Source organism: Rhyacophila brunnea, unplaced genomic scaffold, assembly GCF_057557595.1.
Source record: "Rhyacophila brunnea isolate RB1 unplaced genomic scaffold, BYU_Rbru_1.0 scaffold_14, whole genome shotgun sequence".
NCBI classification, from domain to species: Eukaryota; Metazoa; Arthropoda; class Insecta; order Trichoptera; family Rhyacophilidae; genus Rhyacophila; species Rhyacophila brunnea.
The window spans coordinates 12,152,645-12,170,943 of NW_028232796.1; the positions used below are offsets into that span (position 1 = coordinate 12,152,645).

General features: G+C 37.4%; 1 protein-coding gene across 1 annotated transcript in view; it reads right to left on the reverse strand.

Annotated features, from left to right (window-relative positions):
• Positions 1-1,332: 1,332 nt before the first annotated feature.
• The window catches only part of LOC147075627 (uncharacterized), a 132,561-nt gene continuing 115,594 nt past the window's right edge, over positions 1,333-18,299 (reverse strand). The window contains exons 2-6 of the mRNA XM_085941926.1: positions 11,523-14,274; positions 9,043-9,746; positions 6,251-6,590; positions 4,361-4,754; positions 1,333-3,178 (exon numbers count right to left, since the gene is read on the reverse strand). Of these exons, the coding sequence (XP_085798052.1) occupies positions 2,770-3,178; positions 4,361-4,754; positions 6,251-6,590; positions 9,043-9,746; positions 11,523-14,235 (4,560 nt within the window). The 5' untranslated portion in view covers positions 14,236-14,274 and the 3' untranslated portion in view covers positions 1,333-2,769. The remainder of the gene's footprint in view (positions 3,179-4,360; positions 4,755-6,250; positions 6,591-9,042; positions 9,747-11,522; positions 14,275-18,299) is intronic.

Consider the following 18,299-nt stretch of genomic DNA (forward strand, 5'->3'; position numbering starts at 1 on the left):
TGTTCTTGAAGCATTTGAAGGTGCTTAACAAAATGACACGTTGAATTCACTATTTCCTGCCATTTTCTTCATATTTTGGAAATGCATGAGAAACTTCATCTGCAATGTGATATCCACAAAATCAGTTTTGGTTTAAATGAGTTTACAGAGCCTATCATTTTAGCTACATGTTTGTAATAATTATTTATGAAACTCGTCAAAATAAAATTTAAATTTAAAAAAAATGTTGCAGGCACACACAAATCTGTCAGCGGGCACGGGGGTTGGGAATCCCTGTTATAGAGAAATCCTTGACTGGAATAAAGAAAAATTGTGGGAAATAATGACTGCATACTAACTTCCATAATATCAACTTTTGAAAGGCAAAACCCCACAAGTAAGCTTTTGCAGTCTCATCGCTGTAGGATTGGTTTGTCGAATAGACCAAAAATGTCAAATGTTCAGGAGACGAAAAACAAATTTCATTATCCTATATTTAAATTGTTGTTTTTACAGCATATTATGAATGTTGTATTCATTACAAAGCAATTTAAAGAAAAGGATGGTTTTGATCCATTTAGATAAAAAAAATCATTCTGCATTAAAAGGTTGATTTCCGCAAAAACGGATATTCGACAAACCAATCCTATAGCGACGGTCTGTCAAATCAGCGTACAGATAAATCTATACTTTTTTATACGGCCTTATCAACAATCACATGATTTAAATTTCAGATGAACTCATTGTTTTTGATCCACTGAAATAATATTATAGTCATGTGTGCAGTTTTGCCCCAAATTGGAAAGCGGCCACACTGGATAGGGACAGTTGGAGGAGGCCAGGACCCACACCGGGTTGTCGCGCCCCTGAAGATGATGATGATGTGCAATTTTGCCTTTCAACAGTCAACAATTTAAAAAATAGCCATTGTCTCTAATAATTATTATAGCAGGCAGATCGACTTGGAGTCATTTTTTTTTGTCAAAACAGATCTCTGAAATCTCTCCAATTTAATTGATATATCGCACCGTGAGTGTAAAACCAAGGCATCTACAAAAGACATATTTTGGATATATTAGGGTTTGAAGTCATCGTTTTTTAGGAGAAATAGAGTTTCTAAAAAAAACCATAATATTTGGTTTATATCTACATTTTATTACATGTTCTTTCAGTTATTTCACTTTTACATTATCAAGTTCACGGCTTTTGCAGTTGTTTTGCAATTAATCTCAAAATTGAAAAATTTGCAGATGCCTTGGTTTTATACTCACGGTGCGATATGTAGTATATCGTCATAAGAGAGGAAATGGAATATTGGAAATAGGATAATCTTTACAAAATAAAATATCTCTGTAAATTTGTATGTTTCTCTTTTTATTAATGAGTATTAATTGTATTTTATATGAGCACCAGAATACAAAAAAACAAACAGTAGTTTATGCCAACTTAAATATGTATAATATAAAAATACAAAAATTAACCACGATAATATTGTCTATGTACAAAATCTATTTGTATATTGTATTTCACTATCTTATTTGTCGGCAAGTCTGGACTCAGTGATTTTAATCTCATTTGTGAAAAGTTATATCATTAAGTTTGAGACGTGAAAGTATACTATTTTAATTTTAGCCGGTGTGACCCTAGCATTTTGAGAATGAGATTTTAAATAGTATTTAAACAAAATTACAATGAAAAAATATGCCAGAAGATGCAACTCGTAAAGCTAAAACCACTTGTCAAAGCAGTTAGTTGTAACAAAAAACTTAAAAGTAAATAAAGATCTTACAGTTAACACCTTCGTTAATATCAGAATACCGCTGTGTCATTTCACCAATAATACTGAACATTCAAAATGACTGTGTATACAGAATACATTTTAAAACGATATAAGTTTCCCTGTTTTACCGTGACATTAATGTGTAGATTGCTCATCAACAATTAGCATCCTCTTTTGGATCCGTTTAATTCATAGTTGATTGGGTTTATAAATTAAATAAAGGAGCACTAACCCTTCCCAATATGTCTTCAGAGAGTTGTGCAGTTCTTTGACAACAAACTCAGAAGAGATGATGACTATTTAGTGGGGATTTGTATCAGCAAAAACGTTAGAGTCAACGAGGAAGAAGAAGGTTCTCAATTCAAAGGTCTCTGACCAAAAGACGCTACAGGATTCTCAATACCTTCGACCATGCGAATGGCGGAGATCGCTGGAGAGATATTACAAGCCAATGAAACCGAATCACGATTAACAGATAATTTGATTTTTTTTAATATTTTAATTTATATTGAACTAAAACCTTCTTCTATGGAAATGGACATTTCCATAATATGACAGTGTAGGAGAATAAAGGGTTATGATTAAATTAGTTGCTAGCAGATTTTTTAAGTGATAAACCGTCATTATTATGATGAACAATCGCATAAAATCGTAAATAACATGTAAATAAGTAACCAAAGCAAGAATGTCAACAATAATCGACCATTATATAATTTATTTACAATGTATTATTACATATAGAAAATATTGACTTTTCTATAATTATACCAAATCGACCACACCCACTAATTTATAATGCTTCAATTGGCTTATTCTTTAGACAAAGGATATTTGTATTTAATGCAATATTATGTATATATACATAGTTAAATACACTAATGATTATTAAATTTGTTCGCATACAATTGCAGCTTGATTTTAATATCGATTGTTGGCATATATGAGTATTGTATGTCCAGTAAATCAGTTCCAGCGTGTATCCTACAATAAATCCATCACGGCAAATATAATCAATAAATAATATTGGAAGACTCTAATAAGAGGGACGAATCGCACATGATCTTGGAGCTGGAGCGAACCAAGAACATGAGATGTGACTGCTCGAAGACGGTGAGGTGCACGCGGCTGCGAACGAGGCCATGTAGAACGGTGGCGCGCTCGAGGTCCAGCCACCGCTGCAGGGAGAGCTCCCTCTCCTTGACGGGCAGCCCCACCACCACGTCCCACGGCCCCCACAGCGTGAATTCCAAGATGGACTTGACCTGGCTCAGCGAGACGGACTTCTCTTTGTGGAGGAGGTCACGGATGAGGGGTGTCAACTTGTCTCGGGGCAGGAGGACCTTCAGGGCGGACGCGGCGCATTCACATAGAGAGCACACCTCGTCCGTTTGCGTGTTACAGCTGTTCTCTTCGCTTAGACTAGAATGTCAATGAAATTGTATACAGTTAGTATTTTAAAATGAATTAGAACATAAGGACTAAATTTAAATATTAGCCGCTTCGCCGCGGAGCATTTAATTACTATTTAATTATTTTTTGTGACGAATGATTGTTAGCCTGTCGCCCAACCAGTGGCGAGGGCGTGTCCGGAAACTTGTACATATGCAGTTCGCCGCATCACCGTGAAATGTTGTATCGGAAATATACGACATATAAAATAAAGACTGTCATATAAAATTCATGTCTATAGAAAACACGGTTCTTGTTGGTTTACACTTTACAGGAAGCCAGCAGCAAACAAATTTTGAAAATAGCCGATACACTGGATATATTTGTTAGGTTAGGTTACGTTTTCATTCTTAAAATCATAAATTTTTTCCAAAATCACCTATAAAAATCATTGAATTAATGTTCATATTGAATCTAATAAAATTGGAGACCATATAGTATATGGTCACCTCTTTCCGAAAAGAAAGCTCACAGCGAACTGTGCCACGGTGAAATCTTTTACATACAATTTACATGTATCCTGGCGAGGGGTGGAGGTAGGCTGTTAAGATTTGACATTAATAGTGCACACTGTACTTTGCCAGTCATACTTATTTGCTTGACATTATAAGCCGAGGTATATGTAAGTGGCAAACACAACTTCTATCCGTCTGGATTTGTAAATACAGGTTTAACTGTTATAATATTTCATAACTCATTTGTTTGGCTAGGTCACTTGATCTGGTCAATGTAATAGATATTAGAGACATATATATAGTTACAAGATTGTATTTAATCGCAATTATCATAAATCCAACACTAGATATAAATTTCCTACCTATTACACTACCTGTTAAATGTAACTCTACTATAATTAATAGTGGTAGAATGGTGTCAGATTCTTTTGGCAGTGCAGGCGACTCATTTAGGTGATGGTATCTTTACTTTCAATTTAATGACACCGTTCCAATAATTAACGTTACCTATATAATATAGACATTTTTACAACAATTAGATTTGAGATATGCATTAAATAAAAATAAATTGCAAAGTTGAGGTCCCTCAAATCATGAGTCCTGTCTTTATAACTATAATACTTTAAATATGATAGATAGAGGATAAGCTAACAGTATCAAAATTATATAAAAAACCTAAAAAAAAGTAAATCCTCACCCTTGTACGACACATAATCGCCCATAGGAGTTAGCTTTGGGAGTCTGTATAGATGGAGGACCATCATCCGTCCCACTCTCGGAGAGATTACACATGCTAGTCTGCTTGCCGGGTGCCGCCTGGCTATCGCGGCAGACCACAAACGATGACAGAGCGGCGGGGAGCTCCTCCACGCCCCGCGCCTGCAGACACTTGAGTCCGTTGATGAGTTGCAGCATCATGAATGTGGCCTCATGCTGCTTCTCCTGAGATAACGTCTCGAATTCTTTATCGTTAACGGGATTTCCGTTTTTCTGCAGCGTGTTGGCGGGACTGCGACTTATTTTCTCTTGCAGGTACTCACCGAACGTTTGGATCGTGTCTATTTGCGATCGTGCCAGGACTACCACGGTAGCTGGAAATAATAATACAAGATTACAATGTATACTAACTAACCTTATCGCTACATGTTTAATTAACGCGTACAAAAAAGACATCGATATGATAATATATAATATAGCGTTTGTTTCTTTCCAAATACCAAAAGTTGACTTATGTGCTTCAAGCGTAATCGTTTGATTGTAATGTCATTTTTTTATCCCATAGTATTATATTTTGAAATTAGAAAAATTATAGCAGCTTGTTGGGACAATAGCTCCAATCTAGAGGTACAGTACCTGCAGTTGCTAAAAGTTGATAATTTAGGTATTTAGAGTTAGCAATGGATTATGCAGTCTATATATAAATATGTATGCTAGAAAAAAACTAAGGTCATCTGATATATTATAGAAAATGCACACGAAGCATAAAGAAATTAGCAGTATGTCTGATTTTAGAGGGCATGTCAAACATCAAATTGCAATTACTCCATAACATGATTTCGAGACTTACCAACTTTTGGCAGTAACCCCACGCTATCTTCACCTTGCTTACTCGCTTAGTCTTTAGTTTTTGTAATAAATTTTATTTTTGCAATCTTGGGACCCAGGTCTTTTATTCAAACCATCAAACAGCAAAATAGGTTCAGTGGTTTTTGCATAATTTCAAGTAGAACAAGTAATAATTATAAAATAATAATGGCCATTTTTATTAGCCTATAAACAGTATAAACCCTTGAATGCAATAAATAAGCAAACAAAAATTGGACAAATCGACATTTATTTTTATCAGAACAATAAATAAATAATCCATTAATAGTAAAATAAATGTTGCTATAACCAAGGACATCTCTTTCAACCATGTCCAATCCTCAGTATATATCGCATATGGTCACCACATGACGCCAGTCACTCGCCAGTAGCTCCGCCGTACATATTCTAAAGATAGCATTTAACGGCCTTCCAAGACGTTGGAATCCAGTAGGCGCATTCTCACGGTCATCAAATATACAAAAATATAGCGTTAGTCTTACTTTCGAATAACGACATTGAAATGGCAATAGGCTGGATTTGTCACTTGGCGAATGGACACCTACTGGACAAATATTATCAAACAGTGGTACTCATGGGCCACTAAAAGACTTCATAAAGTTTGGTAGATGTACATATCAGGGAAGAACCTAAGGATCAAGAAGAGTAAGAGCTAGGAAAGAACTACATCCAGTGATCCACCACGGGTCAACCCCGGCTGATGATAATGATATTTTTTATGAACATGAACTGTTGATTCCTAGGATGAGAAGAGAGGGCATAATAAAGACATAACATATACATCGTTCCTACAAAGCCTACAGAATACTAAGAATAAGCTCCAAAAGATATCCCAAATTCCTAATTTTTTTACCTTTACAGGACATGTGGGTTTTTTAAACATTTTGGAAATTATAGACCCATTAGGTTCATATTGTGTGAAATTACTCACAGCACTTGGATATTGTGATATCTCAATTTGACATCGAATTGTAGCTCTCACCTTGGACCAGTTGGTTTCCTTCCTCCCCGAATTGCTCGAGCGGAATAAGATCGCAGAATTCAGTGACGGCATTGAGGCAGAGCGCAGGCGGTTGCCCCATGTGCTGAGAGACCAGCTGCGATGCCATCTGCTCTTTGTGAAGCATCAATGTCACATTCACCGCGCCGCCAGACGAACTCGAGTTCCAAACAGCCGAGTGGAACACCCGTCGGCCTACCCTCACAGAGTTGCCAGTGCCCGCTTTCAACGGCGAGGATGTGACGGTGAAGTCACTCCACCGTAAGTTTGTGCAGGTCTTCAAACCTCTCAGTGATGGCTGCATTATTGCACTTTGTTGAACCTTTGAAATAAAAAAAAACATTATGATCTGCTCCAAGACAAAAACTTTCTCTTATGGAGATGGAGCCTCTATAAAGACAGGTGAACCCGATAGGTAATATGGGATACTAATAATAACTCCTGTATACATGCATGGATTTGCTTGCACCAATAGTGTGTATTTTAACCTATCGCGATAATAACTTTTTACACGTAAAAGTGCTGACTATCTCGCATTCTCACTCTTTCTTTAACAGTAAGGCGTAAAACCCACTTAACGCAGCTAGTGGGGCTCTCGCGCAAAATTTCACAAGTGGCGCGTAAATCATCGAAAATACAACATAATCAAATACGCCAGCGCACACTGGATTTGACGACGAATGATGCGCGCCCGCCCCATCAGTCATCGTTTTTTGGCTTCTCGGCGATACGAATGAACACAAATACAACGTAGTCCATTCATTGAACGCGGCGAGCAAAATCACGCTCTGGAAGCGTCGTCGATCGACGGGCGAGAAGCCATTATTTAATAACAGAGAACTCATTGCTTAATTTTATTGCGTGTCCGATATTTCGCTGGTAGAATAATGTCATCGTGAATATTAATTACCAGCCCGAAATAATATAATATTTTTATTGCTTTGTTATGAGAGACGCTGATAATAATAATTATTTTGTGCTTCTTGGGGCCCTTATTACATAGGTGAAGGGTAATGCGCGGGTGGGAGGGGGCCTAGTCAGTAGTGAGCGCATCGAGCGCTTTTTTGGTGGGCTTTATGCCTAAGCGAGACGCGATATTGTCATTATATGGTACTATTTGACAGGTCGTGAAAATCGCTTAACCTCAGAATGAGTCGTTCGTTTTTTTCCGACAGGTTTGCCACTATCTTTCTAAGTAAGGCAGTAAATCCAAGCATGTGCAAACGGGATATAAGTTCATATTATTTAGCCAGTGACGGCCCTACGCAAAGTGCCAGGCAGACTTAGAATGCTGTCCCCTTTCATTTTTAGTTTCAAATTATTTTCGAATTCGCCTGTTTTATTATTCATCATCATTATTAAACTGACAAATACATGAAAAATCTTTAAATTGACATACACACCATCTACTGAGAATTAGAGCATTTTCACGAAACCTACTTTCAAACAGTGTTGATTTTAAGTAAATGGAGGTTTTTTGGCGCAGACAAGACACTACAAGACCCCCCTCGTAGTGAAATGCTTAATGAAATGAGATCATAACATTGTGATAGTATTTATGTGTGACATAATACATAACTCTTTACTTATTCAATTTTATACAAGTAGCATAGTAAATTGATGGAGAAAAATCCTATAGTACCTATTACAATACAATACCTAATAGTTATGTTGTCAGGATTTTTTATGCTTTGATTATTTTTTCAACTGTGATGACGATAGTTTCTAATGATACGACAGCATCGTCTGCTTCGTGAAAAACTGCCACAGCTCTCAAAAGTCGTTTGTATTTGTTCTTTCATTCGCCGCCCTTTCATTAGACGACACTAGATTCACCACTGTGCTCTGAGATTTACTTGTCAGGGCTGCACTGAGATACTCATGTTACAAATCTAAACGATTTTTATCTAAAACAATTTTCAATATTATAGACTCATTTAACTTAGTGGCCATTAATGTATTAAGTAAGAGGATTGTAGGAATACAGGTGCATTGGTAACCAAGTTGAGAAGATCGACTTCAAAGTTAAATATCCAACTACAAATTACACATAACTGTTCTCAATAATCTGTAAATGAGGTTTATTCTCAAATGAGCCATTATTACTATTAAGATTACTAAGAAAAAATATGTATATTTATTTCTTTATGTTTTTAGTCTTTGAAGAATTCCAATTCATGCCAATTATCATCCAAATTAGATACATTGCTTAGAAAAGAATAAAAACATGACTAAAATATTTATAATTTTTCATACAAAGCGATTATAAGTTTAAATCAATGTAAAAACTGCTCCTAGAATGAGAAAGGTGCATCTTGATTTACTAAAATTCCCGCTTGAACTTTTCTATTCGTTCCCCTCACTGTGAAAGTATTTGAAGTTAGTTATCTGTGTGTTGCAAGTCATTTAGATGTGTTAATAATGCAAAATGTTTTGAAAAGTGATAGTAAGAAGATTATAAGTCATATTGTGAAGAAGAAAAATGGCAAAAGAGCTTATTTGGACCATAAACAATGTTGACGAAAGAATCGCAGCGATGACAGGACAAGTCATTTGACATTTCAATGTTGCCATATAACTAAAAATATCCCAACTCAATGGGGAAAAGTCACATATTTCATTGTTTTATATTTCTGCTTTTATCAAGGAAGTCAGGAATAATATCTTCCAATCCAACAACACGAGAACCGCCACTAAGCATCAAGTAAACTTGACACATTCAAACTCATTTTTATTACATATTATCCTTGTTACTTGCACATCATTAGTATTACCTGTTCAAGGACTTGTGCCAACGCCTCGTGGTTAGCAATAACAACAGCCCCATAATTGTCCTCTAAATTCTTGTGCACTACACTCCTTCCTTTTCTAACCCTCAATTTATTGGTCGTATTATTGATGGAGTCGTTGAAGTCGGTACTGCTGTCATTCTCATTGATTTCGCTGCAGCTGTAGAAGCTGTACGGAGAGTATATCTCAGATTCTGTCTCGCTTCCACAGTACTGAAGAGAGGTCGATCTGACGAAGCCGTTGTTAAACTTCAGATACTCGGCCGACTTGTCAATGTTGCAATCGCTTTTCCTGTGAGAAGGCACCGACATTTTGACAGGCAATCTACTGACCGCAGAACTGGCCGGATACATTTTTCTCGGTATCAGATTATTGTTACCCTGAGGCGTGCTACTGCAATTGCTGACGAACTCGTAATCACTGTCACTTCCGTTTCTTTTGTGAACGTTTTCGTAGCTTTCATTTGGTGTTTCATACTTCTCTGAACCGTAAACGTCGTCATAATTGTGATTGTCGGGCGGCGGAGGATTGGTGGGTGGGGGAGCGGGGACTGGGTCAGCGTCCAGATCGCAGTCGCTGTCTTCCGAGGAGGGCATTCGCTTCTTGGGAAGTTCCAATTGAGCTTCTCGCTCTCGCATACTGGCGGTCCTTTCGGGTTTTCTCGGGGCGATGGCTGATCTCACCTCTCCTGCAATCAAAATGAAAATAAAGTGAATAAATTAATTGTGAAGACATCCACAAAGTAAATTTATTTTGCGCCTTTTTATTCAATTCAGACAAAAGATTTAAGAATGTTAAATTGGAAAAAACCCCAAAATGGCCGCGCGCCTTAAGCGTCGGCCTATACCTATAGCGTCATGGGTCCCAGGTTCTAATCCTGGGTCTGGCAAGTACACGTCATATTCTTTTTCAATTTGTGTATGAGTCAGAGTATGGACCTAATAGATTGCGCAAGTGGCTGAAATCCATTTCTCGTAAATGTTAATACAAACCTTCACTCTGTGGTATGATCATATTAGGATCGAACATGATCGCGGGAAAAAAAATGGAAAAAATCCCCAATAACAGTTAGGCCAAGTGGGAGTCGAACCTCACATCTTTTCATTGTCTGGATGAATGCTCTATCCACTGAGCTACTAACCTGACTATGATTCATACATAAATCTTATATATACGCGCTTTTGAGGTGTCACACCGGCTTTGTAGTTAAATGAAAGTACCAAATTGGTTACCAAGATTTACAGATGGACCTAGGTAGTTAGGATAATTTTATTCATGGCGTCTTTATATGTATGATAAGGAATTTACAAGGAATCCAAGGACTCAAGTCCTGCCATGCAACATATTTTTTCAAGATTTTTTTAATAAGATAATAATATGATGTACTTTTTTATGGTTCTCTGATTATGACACCTATGTCAGTTCTTTCTTAAGTTCTTTTTTTAATTGGCTCTACAATCTGACATAGGATCTGGGCTGCCTCACGAAGACGTTTCGCAACAGATTTGTTTTTTGTACAAGACATCGATGTTAGTCAATTGCTCAACATATTACGTCCATACTGTGAGTCCCAACAAACAATGTTAATTTTCCAATCCCGGGATTGGAGCTCGAGGCCCATGAATTCATAAGCCGACACGATACTGCTCGGTCATTGCGAGCATTGTTTGTAATGTTCACTATAACTGTGTCACCTAAGCAAGAAAAATCAATCTTTATTTCGATGGGTTAGTGCAGTATTCCCCAACCTTTTTACAGAAAAGCGGAAACCGCGGAAAAAAATTTCGCGGACCACTAATACTGAAATAAAAGTGTTTTTTTATGTAATAATTTTTTAATCTTATATTGTGACAGATAGACACAACTATATAACTAACAAATATACATATAAGTCTGATCCAATTAAAATTTAACAAAAACAATGGGTTTTTTTCAACAAACTAATGCGAAATTTGCTGTTGCATCTTCGCTAATATATTGGATATTCTTAGCTGCAGTGCTGTCTCTGACAGACGAAGTGCTGCATTCACGTCCAGTCTATTCCTTTGTTTCGATTTTATTGACGACATAGACGAAAATGCTTTTTGCATGAATAGGTTGTTGAATATGACATTAATAAATTCATAGCTTTACAGCTTAAAGATGGATATTCATCTTCCACTGATATCCAAAACTATGGAAATAATTTAATGTTCCTTGGGCGGCCCGGTACCATTTGATCCACGGACCGGGGGTTGGGGACCACTGGGTTAGTGGACAGATACCCAAAGTGTAGTTTTTACCAAAATTGAGTAAAATAACCTTTATGCTATAACGAAGTGTATATTCAATGTAGGTGTAATTCGTTATGTATAATAATGTTACGCATAATAACGTTATGTTCGAATGGTTGGAATCTTTCAAACTAACATACTAACACTGAAGTATCATCTCTAATTTGAAAAAAATTTAATGAGAAACTTACCTAAATTAGCATAAACATTATCTGCTGGTCTGGATGGTGGCGTCGACCAGGTGGGTTGCTTTTGTTGTCTCAACAGGAGGGCAGATTTAGGAGGGGGAGGTCGAGCCGGTTTGGAAAGGTTTCCATCCACCACGCTTCGTCCTTCTTCCGTGACCGAAGCCGAAGATCTGTTACTGCGAGGGGGAGGTGGCGGTTTGGTCTGCGCATCTTTGAAAGTAGGCTCTTCTACGTCACCTCCGGAACTTCCACTATACGTCGATCCTTCAGAGAGTGATATATTGTCATTCGTTACCGGTTTCGAGATAGTTTTCACTTCTGTCGCACTAGTCAACACTTCCACCGAAGACCCATTCAATTCTAACGGATGTATTATTACAAGTCTCGGCTTGGGTCGAGGGGTCATCTCGCCCGATTCTTCTTTTCTCAAAGCCCCCTCGCTATCGATGGCTACTTGCAGATCTTTCTTATCCAAATCTTTCGATGAACCTAACCTCAAAAGTTTCCTCAGAGAAAACTTGAGCTTTCCCTTTTTCTTGTCATCCATTCCTATTAAGTTATCATGAGACAGCGATAGTGATCTTCTGGGTGCGGCTTCTGGGACTTTTTCTACGACTTGAATTTGATCACCTGCAGGATTGGAGTTGACCCCTTGTCTAAATTTCGGACTGCAAGAGGAAGCTCTCTCCCTTTTTTCTTTCTCTCTCACTACAGGAGAGTCTGATTTCAAATTGGCGGACGGGTTTCTTTGATAAATGCTTCCTGAATTCTCTTCGACCGGTGGGGGTTTGGGTGCTTTTCTTTTGTTGGGAGTCAGATTTGCTGAACAGTCACTGTCTTGTTTCTCAAGAGGTAATTTCGAAATATCGACATCACAATCATCATAAATAACTCCACCATTAATTTCAGGCATCATGAGAGGTTTCGTGTTCTCCAATAGAGTGGCTTCACCTTTCGTTGCTGGAGTTTCAGCTAAACAATTCTTGGCAATGTTACCATTGAGCGTTTGCTGCAATTGCATGATGAGCTGTTGTTGTTGAGGAAAGACATTGGCCTGTGGTCGTTTCGAAATCTGTTTTATGACCGACAGAGGCTTGATAGGAAGCTTAGGTTTCTCAGGAACAGTCGGCCGGCAGATACTTGATTCCTTAAACATTCCATGCAGGAAAGACGGTCTGGGATCCACGGAAGGCGGCGGACTTCGAGGAAGCGCTGGAGGCTCGGATGTTTCTTCAGGGTCCGCTCGACCGTCCGGTTCACCGGCGGACTCCCTACTGGCCTCCGCAGAAAATACACTCCGATCCATATTCGGAATAATCGGAGGTAGATCTAAAATCTGAGGCTGGTAATGATTTTCATAAGTATCTTGAAGAGAGTCAGACTGTCCGTCGACTTTACGCACGTCTTCTAATGAAATGTCTGAACTGGTTTTGTCATCGGAATCTGAATCTTTGCCATCAGAGAAAACTTGAATCTTCAAACTGTCATCGGGTTTGTTGAGAGGGTTGCGCGTCTCCACAAACCTTCGGTCGTCATTGTCCGAGTCACTCTTTGTACTGACGGAATCTTCATCAGAAGCCATCGATTTAGTTATGGTATCTGCAGCATAGTTGTTTGTGACAATTTCATTGTCTAGTTCGTTATTTGAATGCTTGACAGGTTCAATATCAATTTTACAAAAAGTAAATTCTGGTTTCGTCTGCACGTTGACTTTAGGTTTTTCGGAATCCTTCTTGATTGGAATGTTTCTGACGAGAGTATTCTTTTTAAATTCATAAATATCTGTTGATTTCTCGTATGTTTTAGTGATTTCTATCGTCCTCTCTTCAGATTTCATACTGACATTATTGTTATAAATATGACCATTCTTCTTTGCATCAGAACTTTCTGTAGGTGTTTCATTTATGTTGGATCCTATGCGATTCTTTTCTAAAGTTTCAGATATTTCTTCCAAGAGAGTCTTTTCTGAAGCAACTACATTGTTTGATTCAGAATCTTTCCTCATAGTGTTATTAATATTGTTATTCAAGGAAGATTCACAATTTTTGACAAACGATGTCAAAATAATATTAGTTTTATAATCTGACGATTTACTGTCTTTATTCTTATGGAGCATCGGTAATATCGGTGACTGTTTCTTCTCGGATAATTTTGCAATGCTACTTTTAACAGTAGGATTTTCATGGCCGAAAGGAGTAACAGAAACGAGTAGAGTCTTCTTCTTTCCTTCTGAATCAGTTTGCATTCTTCCTAGCAATAAAGACGTATAAGATTTCTTAGCATCGCCATTTGTAGAACCCAAAAGATTTGCTTTGACTGTGTTAAAATCAGTATTTGATTTTGTGAGAATTTTCAGTTGTTTTTCTTCATCGCAATCTGGAATATAATCGTCTTCCCCTGTTTCTTCTGACATCTGAAACTCCTCGTCGTCCGACCAAACGTCGCCTCCGTATCCAATAACTTGGCAGACCTCTTGTGGAAAAGACACGGCCCGTTTGTGTTTTTTCTTAGGTGATGTCATTTTTAATATGCCAGTACCATTTGTGGTCTTTTGATTCTTCGACAAGAAGTTACTCTTGCTTTGAAACGGGGTGGCAAAGTAGCTGTTTTTATGAGACACCTTCTCGTTGGAATGCTCGTCTTTGGACTTGAAGCAGTTGGAGCAGAAGTCCTTCTTCCAGGTGTTTTGGACGAACCCCTGACACACGGCCGACATCTTGCCGCGGCTCTTCTTTGGAACTAGTGTACCAACATTCTGAAACAAGAGAAAAATAACTTTATTAGATAGGTATTAAATATCTTTACACTTGACAGTACAATAATGGTGTAGTAAACTAGTTGGTTAATAAGTATGTAGCTATCTATCTATTTATCTATACCTATAGCCTATGGAAGACTGACAACCTGTTAATTATTAATATAGTCTTATATTTATTATCTTCATAATATAATTTATAACTTGCAAACTTTCAGTAAGCAATTTTACAATTTCTTTATTGTGCATAATTTATTTAAAGTACGTAGGTACCAATTTGCTGTTCGATTTCGCGCCAATACTGCCATTCAAAAAGCGAACGATGTATTGGAGATTTACGTCAAAGGTATTTTTTATCTATATGTAGCTAAGCAGGGTTGCCAAAACGATAAATATTATCTTGGAAAAGTCAAAAACATGTATCATTAGCATCTTTTTTAAAAGTGCGTGATCTCAATACTTGACTTTAAAGTGATTGAACATTAAGCGGAGTCACGCTAAACACTTTACTGCGATTATTCGGTTATTTGGTGATTATCACGTGCTACTTTCGGGCAATTTGCTTTTAAGACGTTTTAAAATAATTATTCGACCTCTGGCTTTTCCCCTATGGCTAATCTATCCGACACTTCATCATTCATTGAGTACCTAACATAATTTTTCGTTGCCTTTCTTTTATCACATTTTGCTGTCACTTTTTTTATGAGATGAAATTTACATTAATTATTATAAAAATTATTCTGTGGGTCCAACTTAAAAAAAAAAATGATTAAGAGCATACATAAGTGAAACGGCAAATAATTTTCAAAAGTAGGTGGAACGAAATATCGCAGTCGTCGCCAATCGGAGACTGACAGTCGAGTTTGTGAGCACGTTAATTTGTTTTGTGATGGCGTCGGAGGAATATATTCTTAAATCGTGTAAAGATGACTAAAAAACGTTCCGCATGTACTTGAAAAAGAAAACGTCATGTTCTATTATCATATTATATATTATTCTATTACTAACAAACATTATTATTACGAATATAATAATAAAATTAAAAGGACGCGTGTTGAATTTTTATGACAAATTATATTTCGTTCGGCTCGCGTCATTTGCACAATCCGCATCGCCTAGTCACGATCTTTTTAGACGATGCCTCAGCTGAAGTATAGCCTTAGACCCGTTTCAGACGGGACACCGGTGTCGCGCTCGATATAATATAGGAGGCCTTTGTATTCGAATAAATGGGCCTTTGTGCGTTGACTCATTAGCTCTGGGGCGTTCATAAACATAATACAAAGGCCCATTTATTCAAATACAAAGGCCTCCTATATTATATCGAACGCGACACCTGTGTCCCGTCTGAAACGGGCCTTAAGTAAGCCAAAATTGGTTTTTAATTTTTATTGAACACCTGACTGATGCCAGTAAACAGGGACACATTACACAGTAAATTTATTCTGGTAAAGAATAATAACGTTGGGTTATTGGAAGTGAAGACAACACAGTTCAATGGGACTGCGTGGGACATTGTTACATTTCCTTCCAATAGCCTCATGCAATATTAACTTACATCTACTGCGTAAATACATTGTCGGAATATTGGTATTATTTATTTTTTGCTTTATTAAATAAATACTAGAACGAAAATAATGAAGGAGCTCTCGCTAAAACATTTAAATAATTCTGGAATAAATGAATAATAAAAAGTCGTTTTTTTATGTAGAATTAACAATGGTACAATGACAAATAAAATAGTTATCAACTAAAAACTAATTTGAACAATCCATTAAGATGGTTGTATAATAAGCCCCCCTTTTAGAGAGAATATATATACATAATTAGGAATTCAGATAGTAAACACATATTGATATTAAAATTACGTCTGATGAAAATTTTATTTCATATTATGGATTTATTTTAGCGGTTAGGATTAGCATTTTTCAATGTATATAATAATATAAAATATATAATAAGTTTAGAAGGTAAATTATAGATGCGAAACTGACAAAAACTACTTAGGTACTGTCTATATAAGCAGGTACTAACAAACTATTAAAAGATATCAGATAAATGTATACGTGCACGTGAATAATATGAAATAATATTATGTACGTACACATAATATTTGAAAAATTAATTTCCAATAAATTACTTATCAAAGCATTTTTTTTAAATTATTAATAACTATGTCCTTGCTTTTTCGTACAAGGTGGTTGTTAGTAATTTTTAAACAATCACAAACACCCAAGGCTTTGAGAAAATCACATAAATATAATATTATGTCCTCACTGGGAATCGAACCCAGAGCTCCCGGATGGAAGGCTGGCGTCATATAGTAAGTACACACGCACGTTCTTGCTCGATGGTTTTACCCTGATTCTAACATGTCTAAACGTGTGCACACCCATCTGGCTCGATGGTGTTTTGTTCGACATCGAACAAATTGCCCTATCCGAAAAAGATTGAAGATCCGTAATTCTTGCGCGATGTAAATTGAGTGAGGGAGTGAGGACGCACGGGCAAGGCTAGTGTGGCCTCGCTCTCACTCGTGGTCGAAGTCGTGGCGGTGCGACGGTGGCCTCACAGCGTCTTGTGTCGAGTTGCTCGACTGTGTGGACGCAACGACGAGCATGCTTCCAAGTCAACATGCTCGATCGAGCAAAACCGTCGAGCAAGAACGTGCGTGGGTACTAGGCTTTACATACTGCCCCACGAGAGCCACCTATCAAAGCATGTTGGATACAATATTACAGACAGTATACAATATAGTCTATTCCATATTCAAAAATGTAGTTACCCATTGTTTAACTATTGCGATTATGTATCTGTGCGTTGGCAACCCTAACGCCGATACCGTAGAAATAGGAGTAGGAAGTCACCCAAACCAGTAAGCTATCCTCTCGCAATCCAGTCATCTCGGCGCACATCCCCCGGGGCTACCGGCGAAGACGTGGCAACGGTAAACAGTTAAACTAGCCGAGGTCGCGTAGCTCTGTTCCGTTAACGGCTGGTCGGTTACCGGTTATGAGTTAAGACGGACCGGTTCGGCTCAGAGTCAATCAAATTGATCCCGCAATTATAAAGCGCGCGCGAAGCGATCAAACATGGCCGACCGGTGACCGGCCATGTCTGTGAACTGTTGGCGAAATTACGATTAGAAACAATGCGGCTTTCCCTCATTATTGTCTCATTAAAAAGTAGTTACGAAACAATCGAATGCAATAGTAAACGAACGATTTACGAATTATCAAATTACTTTATGATAGTCTCAACAGAGTGATGATGACAGATGTGAATGTCATAAGTCATAACTCATAATTCATAATAATCATAATGTTGAGACTGTATTGCACTATAAATTTAATGCTTCCGACACTTTTTTACATTCTCTCATCTGTCTTCCTCTCATTCCGATGGCGCTACAGCTCAACCCAATCCTCTGTGACCCTTCTCCAATCATTGACATTGTTAATAACTCTTGCATCGCTATCCGTACCCTTCCACCGGTTTCCATCCTTCTGAGACCCCATAATGGGAAATCGGTTGCCTTTTGTGTGAGGTTATAACAAGGTTTAATTCTCGTGCGTGGAGAAATATGGGACAAACGCAAACACACGTTAAATAGTATGTTATTTTCAATATTTATATCTGTATTATAGTGTACTGTCACGTAAACGAAACGCACATTCAACATTATTAATAATAAAGAACATTCAAGATGTCATTTGACTGCTGACTAGATAATTACTTTTTAATTACCACATTTAAATAACATGCTAATTATATCGAACGGCCACCTTAATCGTTACGCGCTGGGTGCGTCTTTAGCGTCCAATGTATTAAGTCGTAAACCGAAATTAGCTTCAAAGCTTACCCATATTATTTACGAGCGTTTAATTAGTTAAATAAATAATATCATACACTATCTATATATCGTACCTACACTGAAGAAGTCAAAAGGCGAATCCTGGAAAACAAAGGAATAGTACAAAACTCCGATAATTAGGATTTATGTTGTAGGTACCTAATAAGATTCC